This window comes from Triturus cristatus, chromosome 3_1, assembly GCF_964204655.1.
Source record: "Triturus cristatus chromosome 3_1, aTriCri1.1, whole genome shotgun sequence".
In the NCBI taxonomy this organism is placed as follows: domain Eukaryota; kingdom Metazoa; phylum Chordata; class Amphibia; order Caudata; family Salamandridae; genus Triturus; species Triturus cristatus.
Window position 1 is genome coordinate 33,015,984 of NC_140583.1, and position 17,733 is coordinate 33,033,716.

General features: G+C 47.3%; 1 protein-coding gene across 6 annotated transcripts in view; it reads left to right on the forward strand.

Annotated features, from left to right (window-relative positions):
* PHF21A (PHD finger protein 21A) overlaps positions 1-17,733 on the forward strand; it is a 737,785-nt gene that overhangs the window by 134,824 nt on the left and 585,228 nt on the right. For all 6 annotated transcript variants that reach the window (XM_085646699.1, XM_085646701.1, XM_085646696.1 and 3 more), the window contains one exon: positions 4,047-4,079. In XM_085646699.1, the coding sequence (XP_085502825.1) occupies positions 4,047-4,079 (33 nt within the window). The remainder of the gene's footprint in view (positions 1-4,046; positions 4,080-17,733) is intronic.

The following is a 17,733-nucleotide window of genomic DNA, read 5'->3' on the forward strand; positions in this document are numbered from 1 at the left end:
GGGACCCTATGTTAGCCAATGGGCCTAAGGGGGTCTTTGGTTAGGGACTGCTGACAGGCAGGCCACTCTGGTGTGGGAGCAAAGCTTCTAGTATTAAGATCAGCACTGGAGGGGCCAACGACAAGCACAGGAGCTGCACCACCAGCTGCACTGGGGTGGCGGGGTGCAGGGTGCAAAGCAGATGTCGGGGAACCTGTGCTTTCTAATGGAGACCCTCGATTTCGTAAAGATGCTTCAGGCTCGGGCAGGGACGCTTCCTGAAGACGACCTCTGGCTTGAGAGGTAAGTTGGGATCAGGGGGGGATACTTGGACACCGTCGGTCGGGCCAGCCAAGGCCGTGGGGTACAGGGGTGTCTTCTGGTGTCTGGCTTTCTTACCATCTTCGGTCGCGGTCGGGAGGACCGTTCAGGTTGAAGCTGCAGGTGCTTGAGGGAGATCGGGGATCACCAGATCCAAGGTCAGGATCACTGGGGAGACCTCCTTGGGGTGTAGGGCCACTCGAACTCGGGCTGTTATTTGCAGACTTGTGCAGAGTCACCGGAATCTGGATTCTGAAGGCGAGTCTTTGTTTGAGCAGCTCCAGTTCTCACGGTAGACAGTCTGTTGGGAAATTGCAGGGCAGCTCTGGGGGTAGCTGGTTGATGGACTCGCCGGGGTTCTTGCTGTAGGCAGGTCGTAGACGGGACAGTTTAGTAGGGCTGGGGCCAAGGCAGTTGGTGTCCTGTTCTCCTTCCTGGGTCAGCATGGCTCTTCAGTCCTTTTTTCTTCCTCGAATCCGAGGGGACAAGGTTCAGAGTTGCCCCAAAATAAAAAATTAGGGGCGTTAAAGGGGTGTGCACGTCGGGACCAATGAGTCCCTTCCTTTGGGTGGGAGGGGACATGAGCCTCTTCATATTTGGCTGAGTCCCCTCATCTTCAAGATGGAGGGGACTAAGTTGTGTGCTTAATCTTGCCTCACCCACCTGAGGAGTGGGGTTGACAAAGGTGGGCATACCTCTCCTTCCTCTCATACCTCACCTTCCTAGCTTGGTTTTCCCGCCGATTCTCCCGCCCAAAGTAGGGGTCAGAACCGGTGGGAGCCAGTTGCTGGGGTCAGCAAAAGGCAGGGACAGTTTCCAAAGGTAGCAGCCATTTGAAGCTTCCCCTTTCATGTACCCAGCCCATCCTAGGGGAGGAGGCATGACACCTCTGCCTAAGATAGGCTTAGTTTCTGGACCCAGAGAGCGAAGTCTCTCTACCCAGGGTTCCAGAAACCTGTCTAGTGGTGGCTAATTGGCAGCCATTCCGGAACCACACCAGGGCTGGTCGGTTTTCAGGGGGCATCTCTAAGATGCCCTCTCAACGCATTTTACATTAAATCCCACACTGGCATCAGTGTGTATTTAATTTACTGAGAAGTTTGATACCAAACTTCCCAGTTTTTACTAAAGCCATTATGTAGCTGTGAAGTTCGTAATGGCCAACTCCCAGACCATATACTCTTTACGACTTTTGGTACATTTACAATGTCTAAGAATGGGCTTGGACACTGTAGGGTAACAGGTTTCATGCCTAGGTATCCTCACCTTAGTGCTAGTGCACCCTGTTAGGGGGGTGACCTACCTCGGCCTCAGGCAGTGGATTGCGGGTACGGCACACAGGGATGTGTAATAACGTGAATTGTTTTGCGCACATCAAAACTTATATGAAAATGAGAACATTTGTAACCCTGTTTTAATCTAGTATGCATGCAGGTCAGGAAGAGGTTTCCTGCCTTTACTATAACTGTTCACTGGACTAGTGCCACTTCACTTGATGCCTGGCTGGACAGCTAAAAATACAATTCAACTCCTAATCTTAAATTCTCTTATGTTGTGCATTTGTGAGATACGCACCTGTAAATTTTTGTCATTTATTCAGTTACAAGTTTAACTTTATAGTTTACATCAATTTCAACAAGCGGAAGGCAAAAACATATACTACAATCGCCACATCCAATATCTCTCAAAGGATGATGAACAAAATGTGTTTGCAGTATTCTTGAAAACATCAATTTCATGAACATTCAGATGCTGAAGATGCCCAATGCATTTCGGGATTGATATCGCTTCTTCAGGGGCCTCTATGAATACAAACAAACAAAACTAGATGTCAGAATACGTTATAAGCTATACAAGGAGGAACACCTCAGTTCTGTGATGTTAATCCAACAAAAAGGCCCAAAATGAGATACAAGTTTACCTGTGAAAAACCTACTGAATATCACCAAGACTCAACCAAAGTTAGTAGGTGCTGAAGCAACCTAGAACAAGGTTTCCTGAATATACCAAGAAAAACATGCAAATTGTGAATCAGTGCACATAAATATGTGAACCCAGGTCGCCACATCAAACTCTGTGAGGTACGAAACTGTGTATGCAAACACTCACTGTCAAGAATAACTCACTACGGACCATAATAAAGAATACTCTCGTTAGTGCGCACACACAAACGTAATCTGCAACAAGCAAGCAGGCATGTGTGCCATGTTGACGTTTCAGTTTTCTCTGCACCAAAGCACGCAGCCTGCAGTGGCAGTGTGTGTTTGTTATGGTGCAGGGCCTCTAAAGGTGGTACAATAGGTGGTGCAGCCCTTAGATGACTTCCCTGGTCACAGTGTCCTGGGTACCCTTTACAAGGGACTTCCCTGTAGCCAGGGATGTGCCAATTGAAGATAAAAGGGTACAGTTTTGGAAAGAGCGCAGGGACCCAGGGCACATCGTCAGGCAAAAAGTGGAGTTAACAATGCAAAAAGGGGCACCTTCCTACATACAGCTCCTGGTAAAACACTAGGCTGTCTGCCTTTCATTTGCAGCTATGGGTCACTATAAACAGAAGTTACCGGTTGGATACGTTCCAGAATATCCCTCCCTTGTGCTCAGAATGTATTGTGCAAGCCCTTCGCTCCATACTGGACTGTTCCTGTGTCTGCCTCGGGTTACCATTTGTGTGTGTTCTGGTGTTGTGTGGATCTGTTCATAAAAGGGATCCAGTTCCTGCTGGAAGTGTTTGAGTTATGGTCCTGAGTAAACCTCAGGGATGTCCAGAATAAATGTTAGGTTCCCAATGTAGGTGCAAGGGTGGTGTGAAACGGACCAAGGGCTGTGCAGCTTCTTGTTCTCCCAAGAGCAGTGGACGATAATATGAGGGTAGGCTATCCAGCTGTGCCCAACCCTTTCCTGTGTGTGCTGCGTCTGTCTTTAATTACATATGGGATGTTTCAAGCAAACAAGGCTGGTAATTGTGTCTGCAGTGTGTCCAATCACCCCCTTACTTGCATGAGACTGTTGCACACTCCGACCATAACACATTAAATTCACATTTATTTCATGTATTTCTTGTTTACAGACGAGTTGTAGCTCTGATTGCGTGGTTTGAAGGTTTTTCATTTTTTTAAAACAGTGAAACTATTTTAAAGTTGGGGGTTCAAAAACTGGCCTTTTACTTCACCTTGTCATGAAGTCAGTCATGCTAAACATCCAAAAAATCATTCCAACTGCATATGTGTAGTGGAAACCTAGTGCCATTTGCTGTGTGCGAGGGTTGGCCTTATGCCACCTTCGACGCACTCCAATCGATACATTCTTTGTGTCAGAGATACCATCTTTCATTAGATGCAACAAGCTCTTATCACAATCATAGCCGTGATAATGAGGAGAGACCTCTTGCCTCATATAATGCCCCTGGCTTGATTGCATTTTTTAAATTCTTTAGTCAGTTGAGTGTACCCACAGCGGCTTCATGCTCACTTGGCTTACTGTCTACCAGCTCACTCTGCATTCATCCGACTGCCCGTGTGCCATGCCGAATATATTTTGTGCCTTTTGCTGTTGTGACAGGTGCCTCTATGCCCTTGGAGCACACGCGATCAAACCATATGACCTGTGGGTTGGTGGTGGTCGCAGTGATGCAACGAGGACATTGATTACGCACCCATCTGAATGACTTCATTTGTGAACTGTGAATTCATCTTCGTCTCATGGCAGGAACATTAAATGTTCATATTGTTCCACTTCTCTCTTTCTAGAAACTGGTTGCACAGATGAAGCAGGATCCTCAGGTAGGTGCTGTCTACGAATGAAGTATTGGAAAAACAATGTTAGCTTTTATCTGAAATGGAAACTTTGTTGTGGGTGCACATCCTGTAAGCTTTGCACCATCTAACATTTTAGCCTATTTTATCATGGTCTGTTTGTGCCTATGCCCAAATAGCTGTTCTGTTTGTACCTGCACCCTGGTGTAGTCTGTTTGTGTCTAGGTGCACTCTGTTTCTGCGTAGGGTCTGGCGTGGTCTGTTTGTGCCTGTGCCTTGGCGTGGTCTGTTTGTGCCTGTGCCTTGGCGTGGTCTGTTTGTGCCTGTGCCTTGGTGTGGTCTGTTTGTGCCTGTGCCTTGGCGTGGTCTGTCTGTGCCTGTGCCTTGGCGTGGTCTGTCTGTGCCTGTGCCTTGGCGTGGTCTGTCTGTTTGTGCCTGTGCCTTGGCGTGGTCTGTCTGTTTGTGCCTGTGCCTTGGCGTGGTCTGTCTGTTTGTGCCTGTGCCTTGGCGTGGTCTGTCTGTTTGTGCCTGTGCCTTGGCTTGGTCTGTCTGTTTGTGCCTGTGCCTTGGCATGGTCTGTCTGTTTGTGCCTTGGCGTGGTCTGTTTGTGCCTGTGCCTTGGCGTGGTCTGTTTGTGCCTGTGCCTTGGCGTGGTCTGTTTGTGCCTGTGCCTTGGCGTGGTCTGTTTGTGCCTGTGCCTTGGCGTGGTCTGTTTGTGCCTGTGCCTTGGCGTGGTCTGTTTGTGCCTGTGCCTTGGCATGGTTTGTTTGATCCTGTGCCTTGGCGTGGTCTGTTTCTGCATAGGGTCTGGCGTGGTCTGTTTGTGCCTGTGCCTTGGCATGGTTTGTTTGGTCCTGTGCCTTGGCATGGTTTGTTTGGTCCTGTGCCTTGGCGTGGTCTGTTTCTGCATAGGGTCTGGCGTGGTCTGTTTGTTTGTGCCTTGGCATGGTCTGATTGTGTTTTGGCATGGTCTGTCTGTTTGTTGGTGCCTGTGCCTTGGCATAGTTTGTGCCTGTGCCTTGGCATGGTCTGCTAGTGTCTGTACCTTGGCATGGTTTGTTTGGTCCTGTGCCTTGGCGTGGTCTGTTTGTGCCTGTGCCTTGGCGTGGTCTGTTTGTTTGTGCCTTGGCATGGTCGGATTGTGTCTGTGCCTTGGTGTGTCCTGTTAGGGCCTGTGCCTTAGAGCAATGTGCGTGTGCCAGTGCTCTGGTTCAGCCTGTTTTTGTGCTTGCGCCTTGTCATGATCTGTACTGATGTGACTCCATTGCATGGTCTTGGTTGACTAGCACCTACCAGAGTCTTGGCATGTATCCTAGCAAGACTGGCAATGACCTATCATGTTTTTAGGTCTCGCTAGCGTAGGCTGCGCACATACGCAGTCTCGCTGGCCAGATTTATTGTTTTGGGGATTTTTCAGTAAAGGGCTTTAAGCCCCGCCCCTCTTTCCCATTGGCCGGCGTCACCGTTTAGGCTAAACGACGGCCAGCCATTGGGAAAGAGCTGTTGGTGACGTTTTCGCTCGGCTTTTTCTGCCGTCCCACTTAGACGGCCTTGCCTGCTTTCCTTCTGAAGTAAAAGGTTTCTTATCTTTATATGGCCAAACACATGGCCCCATAAAGATAAGAAACCTTTTAGCAGGCGAGGCCGTCCAAGTGGGACGGCAAAAAAAACAAACTAAAATGTCATGGCGAGCGCTTGTTAACCAGCGCAGCCAGCATCGTCAGAACATCCGGGTGCCCTGGTTGGGGCCAAAACAAATTCATGATTAGCACTCTGTTCTCCCTCTCCTACACGTCCCACACATACGCGTCACTCGCCAGTCACCCCCTATTGAATTTTGGGAAGTCGGTGTCCGACGGTTTCCGTGGCTGACGCTGCTGGCTGGAGGCCGTTGTGCAGGTGGAGGGTTCACTGTTGGTACCCGCGGTCCATTCCACTAATCCTGACCGGAGGGGGCATATTACGCCCTCCGCCCCCCCCCCCCCCCCTTCCCCCCCCCCCCCAAACAACCCCACCGGAGCTGCTGGGCTTCATGAAAGGACAGACCCCCCCCACCCCCCTTCCTTCATGTATTGCCACTTCGCCATCCTGGGCAGTTTCCCTTTTGGAGTGGCCCATCGGACCACTTGGGGTGCTTTGAACAATGAGCCTGTTCTTTCGGGGGCCGCGAAGCGCGGTCAGCGCCTCGTGATATTGCACGGTCGTCAGTGCGCTAAGGCCCTACATGGGCAGGTGGTCCTTGGGCCCACTGGAGCTGCTGAACCGTTTTTAACGCAGGGGTTTCAAGCCAGGACTGGTGTTTCTGCCCGTCTGGCTGCATCTGGTGACGTACAGGCGGTGACCATGAGGGAGGGCGAGGACTTCACTGGCCAGTGCCGTGCGCCGCAGGTCACACTGTGCGCAAGAACTCTCCCTGCAGTCTGAGCACGGAAAGTAGTTAGAAAGAACTTCCACCCCCCCCATACCATCATAATTAGGGCTCCCAGGCATTCAGGTGACATGTACCAGTAGTGACAGGAAGGGAGGGTGTGGACTTCACTGGCCAGTGCCGTGCGCCGCAGGTCACACTGTGCGCAAGGACTCACCCTGCAGTCAGTGCACGGAAGGTAGTTAGAAAGTACTTCAGCCCACCCCCCATACCATCATAATTAGGGCTCCCAGGCATTCAGGTGACATGTACCAGTGGTGACAGGGAGGGAGGGCGGGCGGGGACTTGACTGGCCTGTGCCGTGCGCCGTAGGTCACACTGTGCGGAAGGAGTCACCCGGCAGCCAGAGCACGGAGGACAATTAGAAAGAACTGAAATCTGCACCCTGTAGTCCCTCCACCACCCACCCCAGTAGCTGGAATAATTTGCCTCTTAATCTCCGTCTGGACCCCTCCGAATCTAGTTTCCGGAGGAAATTAAAAACTTACCTCTTTTCAAAATAAGTGGGCTCCTCCCCCACTTCTCTCTCTGAGTGCTTCAGTTCAGCGCGGGGACACGCATTTTGCGTAACCAGGCGCTCTATAAATGCCCCTTAATAATAATAATCATAATTGGGGCTTCCGGTTTTATGGCAATCATTTTTTGATATTTCCGTTTGTATGTATCCAGATTTCTGTCGCTATCCAGATCTTTTTTCGCTCATCGTATTGGTATTTATATTTATTTTGTGTTTTGAGAATAAATAGAGGCGTACAATTGCATATTTATTTAACTGATAAACGCACATAAGCATTTAAAAAAATTAAGCAGCCAGATATAACACACTACACGAGAAGTAAATATAAGCATTATATACAAATATATGTGAACATATACTTGCATTTAAGAACATCTCAATCTGTTTGTTAACCCATTCTGTCCATCTGATCAGCTGTTAACTGTAATTTTTTGATCGATTGCATGGAGACCTCACAAGAAGCACACTTTTCTCTATTTTTCTGCTTTTAGAAGTACATACAGACAGGAAACACATTGTTTTCGGTCTGTATTTATCAGTAAAAACGTGACAATGGGAGCCTTAACACTAAACTCCTGCCCCCTAACTACTTCAGTGCCTCTATGTGAGATTTTACGTATTCAGACACGTGCTGTATCTATATAGCGCTTACTACTCCAACGAGGCATCTAATCTCTCCTGCGAGTAGCGCGCTACTCCGGACCCCAAGAGGACAGCAGTATAGGGCACGCCAGGAGCCAGTTTCAAGCTCTGCTTTCAATCACTACAGGGTCTGAGGCCCGCCCACTCAATGCCCCTCCCTGCGTGGTAGAGACGCATTAACAGACTCTAAGAGACCCTGCCTGAACACCCCCTGTTAAAACACCCCCAGTTCAGAAACACCTCGATGAGTGTTCTCAAGGTGTTTCATGGAATCCTTAACGAAACCTAATACAGTCCTACTCCGACACCACCAATCCACCAAAACCCCAACTAAAGAGCAAGCGTTCTGTGGAAGAGGCAGTGCTTTAAATGGGACGGGTCCTACCAGGTCTCGGTCCCTGCAGTAATGAAAATCTGACTTTTAAATGTTTCCCTATCGGGCCTTGTACGCATGTCCTTAAGAGGCAAAACCACAGATACTGAACAAGGACTGCAAAAAAGGATTCATTCATCAATGTCACTGGTGGAGTCCATCATTAGATGTCATGTTTTACTTTAGACTATGATTTCTTTATATTTTCGTGTGGCAAAGGACTTTTGTACAGTGCCTATTGTGAACCAAGTCACCTCTAGACACTCTGGGAACATCGCTAGTAAGCATCAAGGGAGCCTCTGTGAAACCGGGCCCAATGCCGGTAGAAGACACGGAGGAATCAGAAGCGCGAATAGAAGAGCCACTACTCAGAAAGAGAGCCGACTAGACACTGGTCAAACCAGCCACGGAAGAACCCAAACAACGGGGCCACTGGCAGGAGGGAGCCGAAAGTGGCATAATCTTACTCATTCCGGAGTACAAGTCAAGAGGCAAAGTGGATATTCTCAACCGAGGCAACATTTTACGCTTATTATCCACCATCAGCAACCTGACGGATATAAGTACAAACAACCTAGATTCTGTGGAGTTTGCACACTATAACTACCTGTCAGACCAAGAGGTCACTAAAACAACATGGGCCACGCAAGAAATAGCCGAAAGAATCATGGAGATGGAACCGCGCTTTCAAGCATGGGGCACAAAGAGAGAGACTACCGCAGCATCCAAAATAAACAAAAAACAGAGAAAACGAAAAGTGTCCTGAAGGGGGCTCGAAGTTCATCAATCTCACAGATGGACACCTACTCATTGAGCCCAAGGCTAGCCCAAGGATCACCTGTACAAAACAATTGGAATTGGATTGCAAGGACCGTTAACATAAGGGCCTTGGAGACATGACAAAATTCACAACTAAATACTGCAATGAATCACCAACTAAGAATATGTTCTTGGAACATAAACGGTCTAGGGAACAAAGCAGACGATACTCATCTTCTACTTTACCTCCAAAAATTCGATATAATTGCCCTTCAAGAGACCTGGTCAGATAAACCATACCAAATACAGGGCTTTAAAGCATATCATCTACCAGCTATAAGAAATGCCAAATATGGCAACTTAAAAGGAGGCCAAACAATATACACCTCAATAAAGAGCATCAATGAAATAAAGAACAAAGACGCCAAACAGTTAGGTAACAACAGCATAAAAACAATAGAGCTGGATCTAGGGGGGAAAAGAACAAAACCAAAAGCTAATATTGCTAAATGTATATTTACACCCTCGAGAGAAAAAAGCTGGGATGAAACTACTGACTGCAGAAGTGCCAAAAACATTGTCAGAGGAGCTAACATCTAACCTCATAGTAACAGGGGAATTCAATATGTATCTTGGAGGGTCCCAGACAAGGGATGCACTTCTGGAAGAGCAGTTTTGTGTATGGGGCATCCCACAACAGGAGGCAAGCAAATGGGGCAAACAAAACAGGTTGGCAAGAGACAGCTTAAAGGATTTAGAAAATCTTAATCTTGTAGCTCGGCCGTTTCACAAACGACAGCCCCTCAGCAGCCACTTTTCATAACGCGACCGCAAGTTCAACGATAGACTTCACATTCTCATCATTACAATTCTTCGGCAAAGTCTTGGATTTCCGAATAGGAACAATGGCAGCCAGTGACCACTTACCGCAAGAGATCCCCCTCAACATCTACGGGGAAGCGGTAACCTTGCCAGTAGCAAACGTGGGATCATCACACTCGGTCACAAAAAAAAGAATAAAATGCAAAACGCATAACCTGGAAGACTTTGAAAAGGAAGCGAAAAAACTGTGGGGAAAAAAGCATTGCGACTCAGACAGATAATTTAAGTCGATGGGAGCTATTCACTAGCAGCCTTGGGACTGCACAACAAGAAAAAAAAGGCCAACACAACAATGGAAGACCAAAACCAAACCAGCTCCACAAAATTAATAAAACAAAACATCAACTTAAAGAAACTTAAGAAAAATATTAACAAATTACTGCGGCAACTACATCGAGACGGTCCGGACAATGATGTGCAAAAGGAACTGCAAAAACTAAAAACCATCAAAAAGAAACTAATCTGGAACTTAAAAAGGGAAGCGGAGGAAGAGCTATGGGCTAAGTTGCTCCATGACTCAAAAGGCAATAACACCAGCGGAAGATTCTGGAAAACGGTGAACAACCTCCAAAACCCAAGAAGAACGAGCATTAATTCTCACATTACCGAAGAAGCTTGGTCTGACTACCTTATGTTTCATTTCAACATAATACCAAAGTACTCCGTTACGAGACTATTAGAACCTAACAGTAAGATCTTGGATTGTGCACAACTAACAGAGACAACTACATTGGCCTTCACAGAAAAACAAATTATATAAGCAGGAGAGCGAAAGGAAAGACAGAGGGGGCGCCGGGCCCCAACGGAATTCCCCCGATTTTGTATAAACGAAACCCGGAATACTGGGCAGCGGCGCTATCACGACTGTACAAACAGATTTCTGAAACTGAAATAATCCCCGACTCATGGAAAGGCTCAATAATAGCTCCAATCCACAAGAAAGGCAGCAAAAACGATCCAAAAATTACAGACTTGCTGCCTTAATCGACAATGATGCCAAATATTATGCCGGCCTCTTTTTAGAGGAGCTTACAGAATGGGCGAACGAAAATGCTGTGATCCCCATCACCCAGACAGGCTTTCGGAATAAATTGGGAACTACAACAAATATTTTGGATTTAACACTCCTAATAGATGCTGTCAAACTTGCAAACCTGCCTCTTTATGTATGCTTCATCGATTTTACTTCAGCTTTCGATAACATTAACAGAAATCTACTATGGGAGAAACTGGCCAACAGAAAAATACCATCAACTCTACTATCACAATTGATGTTACTACATACGGACACGTGGGTTCAAATTAAGTTGGGCTCAGGCGACTGTCAAGGAAAATACAGACAACCTAGGGTCTTAAACAAGGGTGTGTGCTAGCTCTGACCCTTTTTAACATCTTTATGTTGGATATCTCTTTAAAACCTGATTTATGCAGACGATATTGTGCTTATTAGCCGCACGCTGATAGGGTTACAACACCTAATCGACACAACATATAATTATTCGGCTACGAATGGCCTCAGCATAAACCTCTCAAAAACAAAAGCCATGAAAATAAACGTGAGGACGTGTACACCCAAGTTTTGCTGGCAAATGGGAGGACTAACACTGGAAACTGTGGATGAATACAAATATCTGGGTGTAATTGTTGTTACAACCACAGAAAGAAGCAATAATAAGGAGAAGAATCACAATATCAGGCGCACTAAGGAATCTTAAAACGAAAGCAGCTGGCCGTAGTTTTACCCCACTACTACAAGTAATCCAAGCAAAATTAATACCGGCCATCACCTACGGAGGCGAATGCCTCCAAGGGAGGGATGCGCAGATACTGGATAACACAACAGCTAGGGCTATGCGAATGATATTCAATCTGCATAAGTACACCTCGCAGGCACAAATAAGGCTTGAATTCGGCTTGAGGAATCAAAGAATAGAAAGAATGGGCGCCTATGCCAAAAATTGGCATAAAATACAGGGAGCCGATATCTCAAGCTTGGATCACCATCTTTGGAAGGAGTTAGAAAGGAAAAATAAGAGTGCAGCTGCAAACTATTTAAAGCATTCTATAGACTCCTTCGAACTACAAGATGCCTGGAAGTGCATTGGATCTCATCATACGTTCAAACAACTAGTAAATAAATCTGTAAGAATTATTTCGCTAATAGAGGACAAAGCAACATTAGCCAACAGGGCTCACGGTTGGACCGTCCTCAAACTATACCAGCCGCTCCTGCCAAAGCTACCTAGGAGTCGGTTACACACACACTACAAAGGAGAAGTTTATACGATTACGGCTGGGTATTCTTCCATCACAAAACCATCTTCCCCCCGTGGAAACGGCCACAAACGATAACAAATTGCCGTTTGTGGGGACCCAAAAGAGGACATCCTTCACCTAATAGGCATTTGCAAAGGACTGGAAAAGGTGCACAGTTATCATTTAAAACCAACCCTAAAGTAATTGGGAATAAGAACATGCCGGCAGGTGGTCAAAGCATGCTTTGATGGCAAAAACATCCATTAGCAAGCCATCTTGTCAAATTTCTGGAAGAAGTGGAAAAAAAGCACAATACCAGAAGGGAGAGACCAGACGAAACAAACTTTCACGGCATTTAAGTCCAACTGCCCTACTGGGCAACGACAAGGCACAATCAACTCAACGCTAAAACCTTGCATATGCAAAAAACTTCGGACTCTTCTAAACTTTTACGCTGACACGAAGGGGACTCAAGAAAATGTCAGTCATCATAAAACAACATAAGCTGCGTTCCTAGACATTCTGGCTGCGCCCACCTCAATTACAAAACATCAAATTTCGTCCTTTTTAAACAAGCGAGAATACTTCCTCAACTATGGATTGGTCACAACGGCAAAAACCGCAGAAGCAGTTTGCAACCAATGGCCCACCTTTGAACTGTCACGTCCACCGGACGGCGCCGCTCAAAATTGCTCTAAGAACCTGTAGTTGCATGGATCTGATCATAGACTCTTTTGGGCCACATAACGATTCATCTTTTAGTTTATGGAAAGCGCTAAATGATGCCTAATTATTAGAATGCACTTTTCAGCCTTATGAAATGTTTCTAAAGTTTTTTTAAGTAATTTTAATCAAATTTACTGACAAAAGGGTTGTACTAGATAAAATTGTATTTTAAGTTTGTTTACATGTACGTATGCTGATTGAAATGGTTTTAATTAACTGAGCAATAAAGAATTACTTACCTCTAGACGCTCTGGAGTGAAGACTGGGGGAATTTCTGGCGATGCCAGTGAGTGGGTCTTAAAGGCGCTCGGACTACTCTCTCATCCAATCCTTGGCCTCTCGGCAGTGATTGTAATCACTGTTCTATATGAAAGTGTGTGCGTGGGAGGCACGCACAGATGATGAATCGTCGTCGGAGGAGATATTTTCAGAACTGACACTTTCAGTTCTAAATATTCACAACAAAATCATTGTTACTCATTTATGATACAGTTAAAAAGCATTGGCAAAATCAGTGTCTGGCTTGTTTCAGGCATATGTTCCTTATAGTGCGGTGAATTGGCACGCAATATTGGATAAATCAGAGGCCCCCCAAATACTTGTCAGGTGATACCTGTCTGAAGCACGGTGCTTTATTTTGTATCTTTTAGCTATTCCGTTATTTATACAAGCCACGCCCCCTTTTAAGAAATTTCAATGGTGCACTTGTTTGAACGAATACTCCAGTACCGAGACCTCACCCCCACCCCTTTTTTCATCTCACCCCTGGCGGTGTGCCTTGGAACCCCTTAACGAAACCTTAGTTACCTTAAACTCAGGGCTTTAAGTGGGATGAAAAAACTGGGGGGGTCTCCCAAAGGGGCGTGGTCAATGTAATGAAGGGCGTGGCCTAAACACCTAAGATAAAAATCTGTTTAGCACAGTGTGCCGCCCGACTTGTATATTGCAGTTCCTTCCTGTCATGGCATCTAGATATATGATGCAAGTAGTCACATCATACCTAGAAGTCAGGACTATTGGCTTTGTCAATGGTTGCTAGTTGCATAAGATAAATAAGCAGCAACTATGGCATGTATATAATATTGAAAAAACGTCCACTTAAAGCCCTGGTGACCCCACGACAATGCTGCTGCTCCTGAGAAGGGAAATCCAGAGAGAAAATTACTCTCTACAAGAGATTTCTCTTCCTCTACAACGCTCATCATGCGCACATCAATGTGCCTGTCACTGCAGTCTGGAAGAAAAACAAGCATTGGCTTAGCCAATAGGTCTCGCCTTTGGGACCTTATAAGTGTTTAGCCATGCAACAGTTCCATAACTAAATACTCATAAGGTCCCTAAAGCGAGACCTATTGGCTATGCCAATGCTGGTTTATCATTCCTGTGTATAACCTTTTATGCTGCAAGCAATATTTAGGAGCTGTGTTAAGACTAGTAAACAAAACTCAGCTTGACACATGGAATAGATTTTGATGGCTACATCTTCAGTTTACTCCGTTTATGAATTATCTTTCCATTCTTTAGAAAACGTTTCCCCAGCAATAGCTCTCACGTGTCACCAGGTGGTACCATGTAGCTCTGCTTGTGCCCACACGCCGACATAGAACTGGAGTAGTTTAGGCTTCACCAGTATGATCTTTATCTGATAGGGACTTCTAGCCACACATTCCTTACCGTAGGACATTCCCCAGGCGTCATATTGGATCCGGAATTTGTGGGTGAACAGTACCCCTGCGCTCCAGTAGGTGGCGTCTTTTACACCGAATGTGACGTATGCAGTGCCTATTTAGGTGCCACCCCAGCGCGTTGATGTCAGTTCTTTTCTTTCACTGCCAGTCAGCACAGATCCAGAGAATGGCTTTCCCCAGTCGCCTTTTGACCGACCTTTTTTCGACCTTTTAACAAAGATTTTTTTAGACTTTGTCTCCTCATGTAAAGCATGTCCCCCAAAAGGGCAGGTTTTAAGCCATGTGGCCCCCTTACATCGACAAATGTCGGTGATGGGCCCAACTTTTTTTTTTCCTCTTGTGCATTGACCGAGACCACAATGCCAAGGCATGGGAGGACTGAGGCACCATGCATCCGAAGGTGCTATGGGAATGCTCCCTCAAGCTCCTTGCCACCTGACATCGATTGACTCTGCGACGCTCCAGTTCTCGGTCTCGAGGAAGGCTCCGATATCATTCGCGAAGATGAGCGGCGACCGACTCCAGCTCTGGTACCAACTGTGGGCAAACTTCCCATATCAGAGCAGTGCCTGATTCATATGACCAACCTGGATTGGGTGATGATTGGGAGAAGTCTGCGGATCTGAGGACAACTGTTTAAAGAATCTGGCGGTTGCCAGTGGACTGGCTACCTCCCTAGATACTGGCCTTGTCTCTTCCCCCTTCCACGGCTACAGAGGAGGATGCCTCATTTGCAATAGAGGTGCGGAGAGCGGCTGAGGTCCTGGACCTTGCGCTACAGCAGAGGCAGGCAAAACAAACGTCTTGACAGAGGTGTTTCAGCCAAGGTTGCCCCCACTGAGCCATTACTTTTTTACTGAAGACCTTCCTGACTTCCTACTCGGGGCCTGGTCCAAGCCCTGCACATGGGCTCCTGTGCACGAGACAATTGGCCGCTTCTATCGTTCTGCCTTAGGGGACCCCAGTTTGCTCACCCAGCACCCCACCTCAGAGAGCTTGGTGGTCCAGGCCTCCACCTCCATAGTCAACCCCGACGCATTACCTACCACTCCACCGGATAATAAATTCAAAAGGATTATACCTTCGGGAAGAGGATGTTTTCTTCTGCCAGTCTGGCACTGGGGTCGGTGAACACCTCGTGCCTCTGGGCCCGGTACTCCCATGCAATCTGGGACTTGGCTGCGCAGGTGCTACCCATAGTCTCTGAGGAGGCCCGAGACATACTCTCTTAAGCAATTGCTGACAGGAGAGATACAGCCCAGTTTATCCATAAGATGTGGGCTGGACATGACAGACTCAATAGACAGAGTGATTTTATCGTCAGTGGCCCTTAAGCGCCTTGCCTGGCTAAGAACCAGTGGCTTTTCAGGAAATGTCCAAGCTTTGCTCATGGATTGAGAGGGATAGCCTTACTGGTAGAGCGGTCGATCTTGAAGCTGGGGTACCGGGATCGAGTCTCGGCAGAAATGAATGTGTCCATCTGTAACAAAACTGGTGCTCATGTAAAGCGCTCTGATACGTGATATCTTCGAGTTTGCACTATATAAAACATATTTAAAAACTTGCTCTTTGATGGCTCCTATTTGTTCGGAGAGAAGGCAGACTCGATGCTGGAGTGCTTTAAGGAGAGCAGGGCTATGGCAAGGTCCTTGGCTTTTCCAAGGTCTCTCGTCAACCCCATTCCGCCTTTACACACCCAGCCATCATGGCCAACAAGTCACGCAATCTTTTTGTGGTTGAGGGCGTGGTTCCCACGGACCACATGGAATAGGTAGCCAGAAGTTGAGCCAGTCCACTACCCCCTGGCAGCCACAGCCTTCAAACCCTTTTAGTTCTCCCTCCGACCATCATGGGCATCCAATCGGGGGCAGGATATGCTATCACCGGCATAATTGAAGGTCCGTAACATCCAACTGTTGGATTTTGCAGCTTGTCCAAAGGGACTACTTCCTCCCCTTTGTGACCACGTTCACCCATGCCATCTACTTATGACCAGCTGACAGAGGACCACCTTTCCTTGCTCTGCAAGGAAGTATTGTGTCTCTTGGCCATGGGAGCTATAGAGAAAGTGCCAGCATCAGAAGTAGGTTGTTGTTGCTATTCGCGCTACTTTCTTGTGCCGAAGAAGGATAGAGGCTTTCGTCCTATTCTAGAACTGCATCTTCTCAATCTCTTCGTGAAGAAGAAGAAATTCAAGATGCTCATGCTTGCGCAATTCCTGTCAGCCCTGGACCCAGGAGACTGGATGGTATTGTTGGATTAGCAGGACGCATATCTTCACATCCCCGTCCTTTCTGCCGCAGGCGCTATCTACAGTTCACAGTCGGCCAAGAGAACAATCAGTTTACCTTCCTCCCCTTTGGCCTTACATGCGCCACTCAGGTGTTCACGAAAGTGATGGCAGTGTTTACAGCTCACCTCTGGAGGTCAGGGGTTGCAGTCTTCCCCTACCTCGACAATTGGCTTTTGAAGGGAGGCTCACCACAGGCAGTTGTCTACCACCTCGAACCTTATGCGTTTGCTTGTGTTCACTATCAACATGCCAAAGTCACACCTAACTCCGTGTCAGACTCTCTCTTTCATTGGAACTGTTTTGGACACAGTGCAGTTTTTGGGCTTATCCTCCCGAGCAGCGACTCCAGGCTGATTTCAATGGCTCATCCTCTACCCTGGATTCGGTGAGACTGCCTCGGAGACTGCTGGGCCATATGGCCTCCTGCATCCTGCTAGTAGCATATGCCAGCTGCTGTGCAGTGGGACCTGATGTTTCCATGGGCGGAGCATCAGGGGAATCTCTCCAACATGGTCTAGATCTCTAAGGGAAATGCAAAAGGCATGCACTGGTGGCAAACAAACCTCTGTGGCAGACCCCTGTGGCAGACCCCTCTCCCTTTCCCAACCAGAGCTACTATAGTGACAGATGCGTCACTCCTGGGCTGGGGTGGTCATCTGGGAGAGGTGGAGATCAGAGGACTCTGGTCTCCAGCGGAATCTGGACTCCACATCAATCTACTGGAGCATTGAGCGAACTGATTGGCATTGAAAGACTCTCTCCTTAGCTGGTACAGGAGTTCACAGACACCACCTCTGCCATATTGGTTCAACACCCGGTGGGCTCTCCGAACGCCGAAGCAGACTAACTGAGCCATCTATGCCTAGCGGGTCAAGGATGGTGTCTCAATCCAGAGGGGGCGCAAGGTCCCTTCCAAGAGGGGGGAGAGCCTTGGTTAGATCTGATTGCCTCTGTCGAGAACACACAATATTAGCAGTTTTGCATGGTAGAGTTTCCAAGGCTGCTCTCACTCAAACTTTGTCTTGAGTGGAGCTCCGGCCTTTTGTGTGCCTTTCCGCCCATACCACTCCTGCCTAGAGTTCTCGTGTAGATCAGGAATGTTGGAGCAAGATTTTGG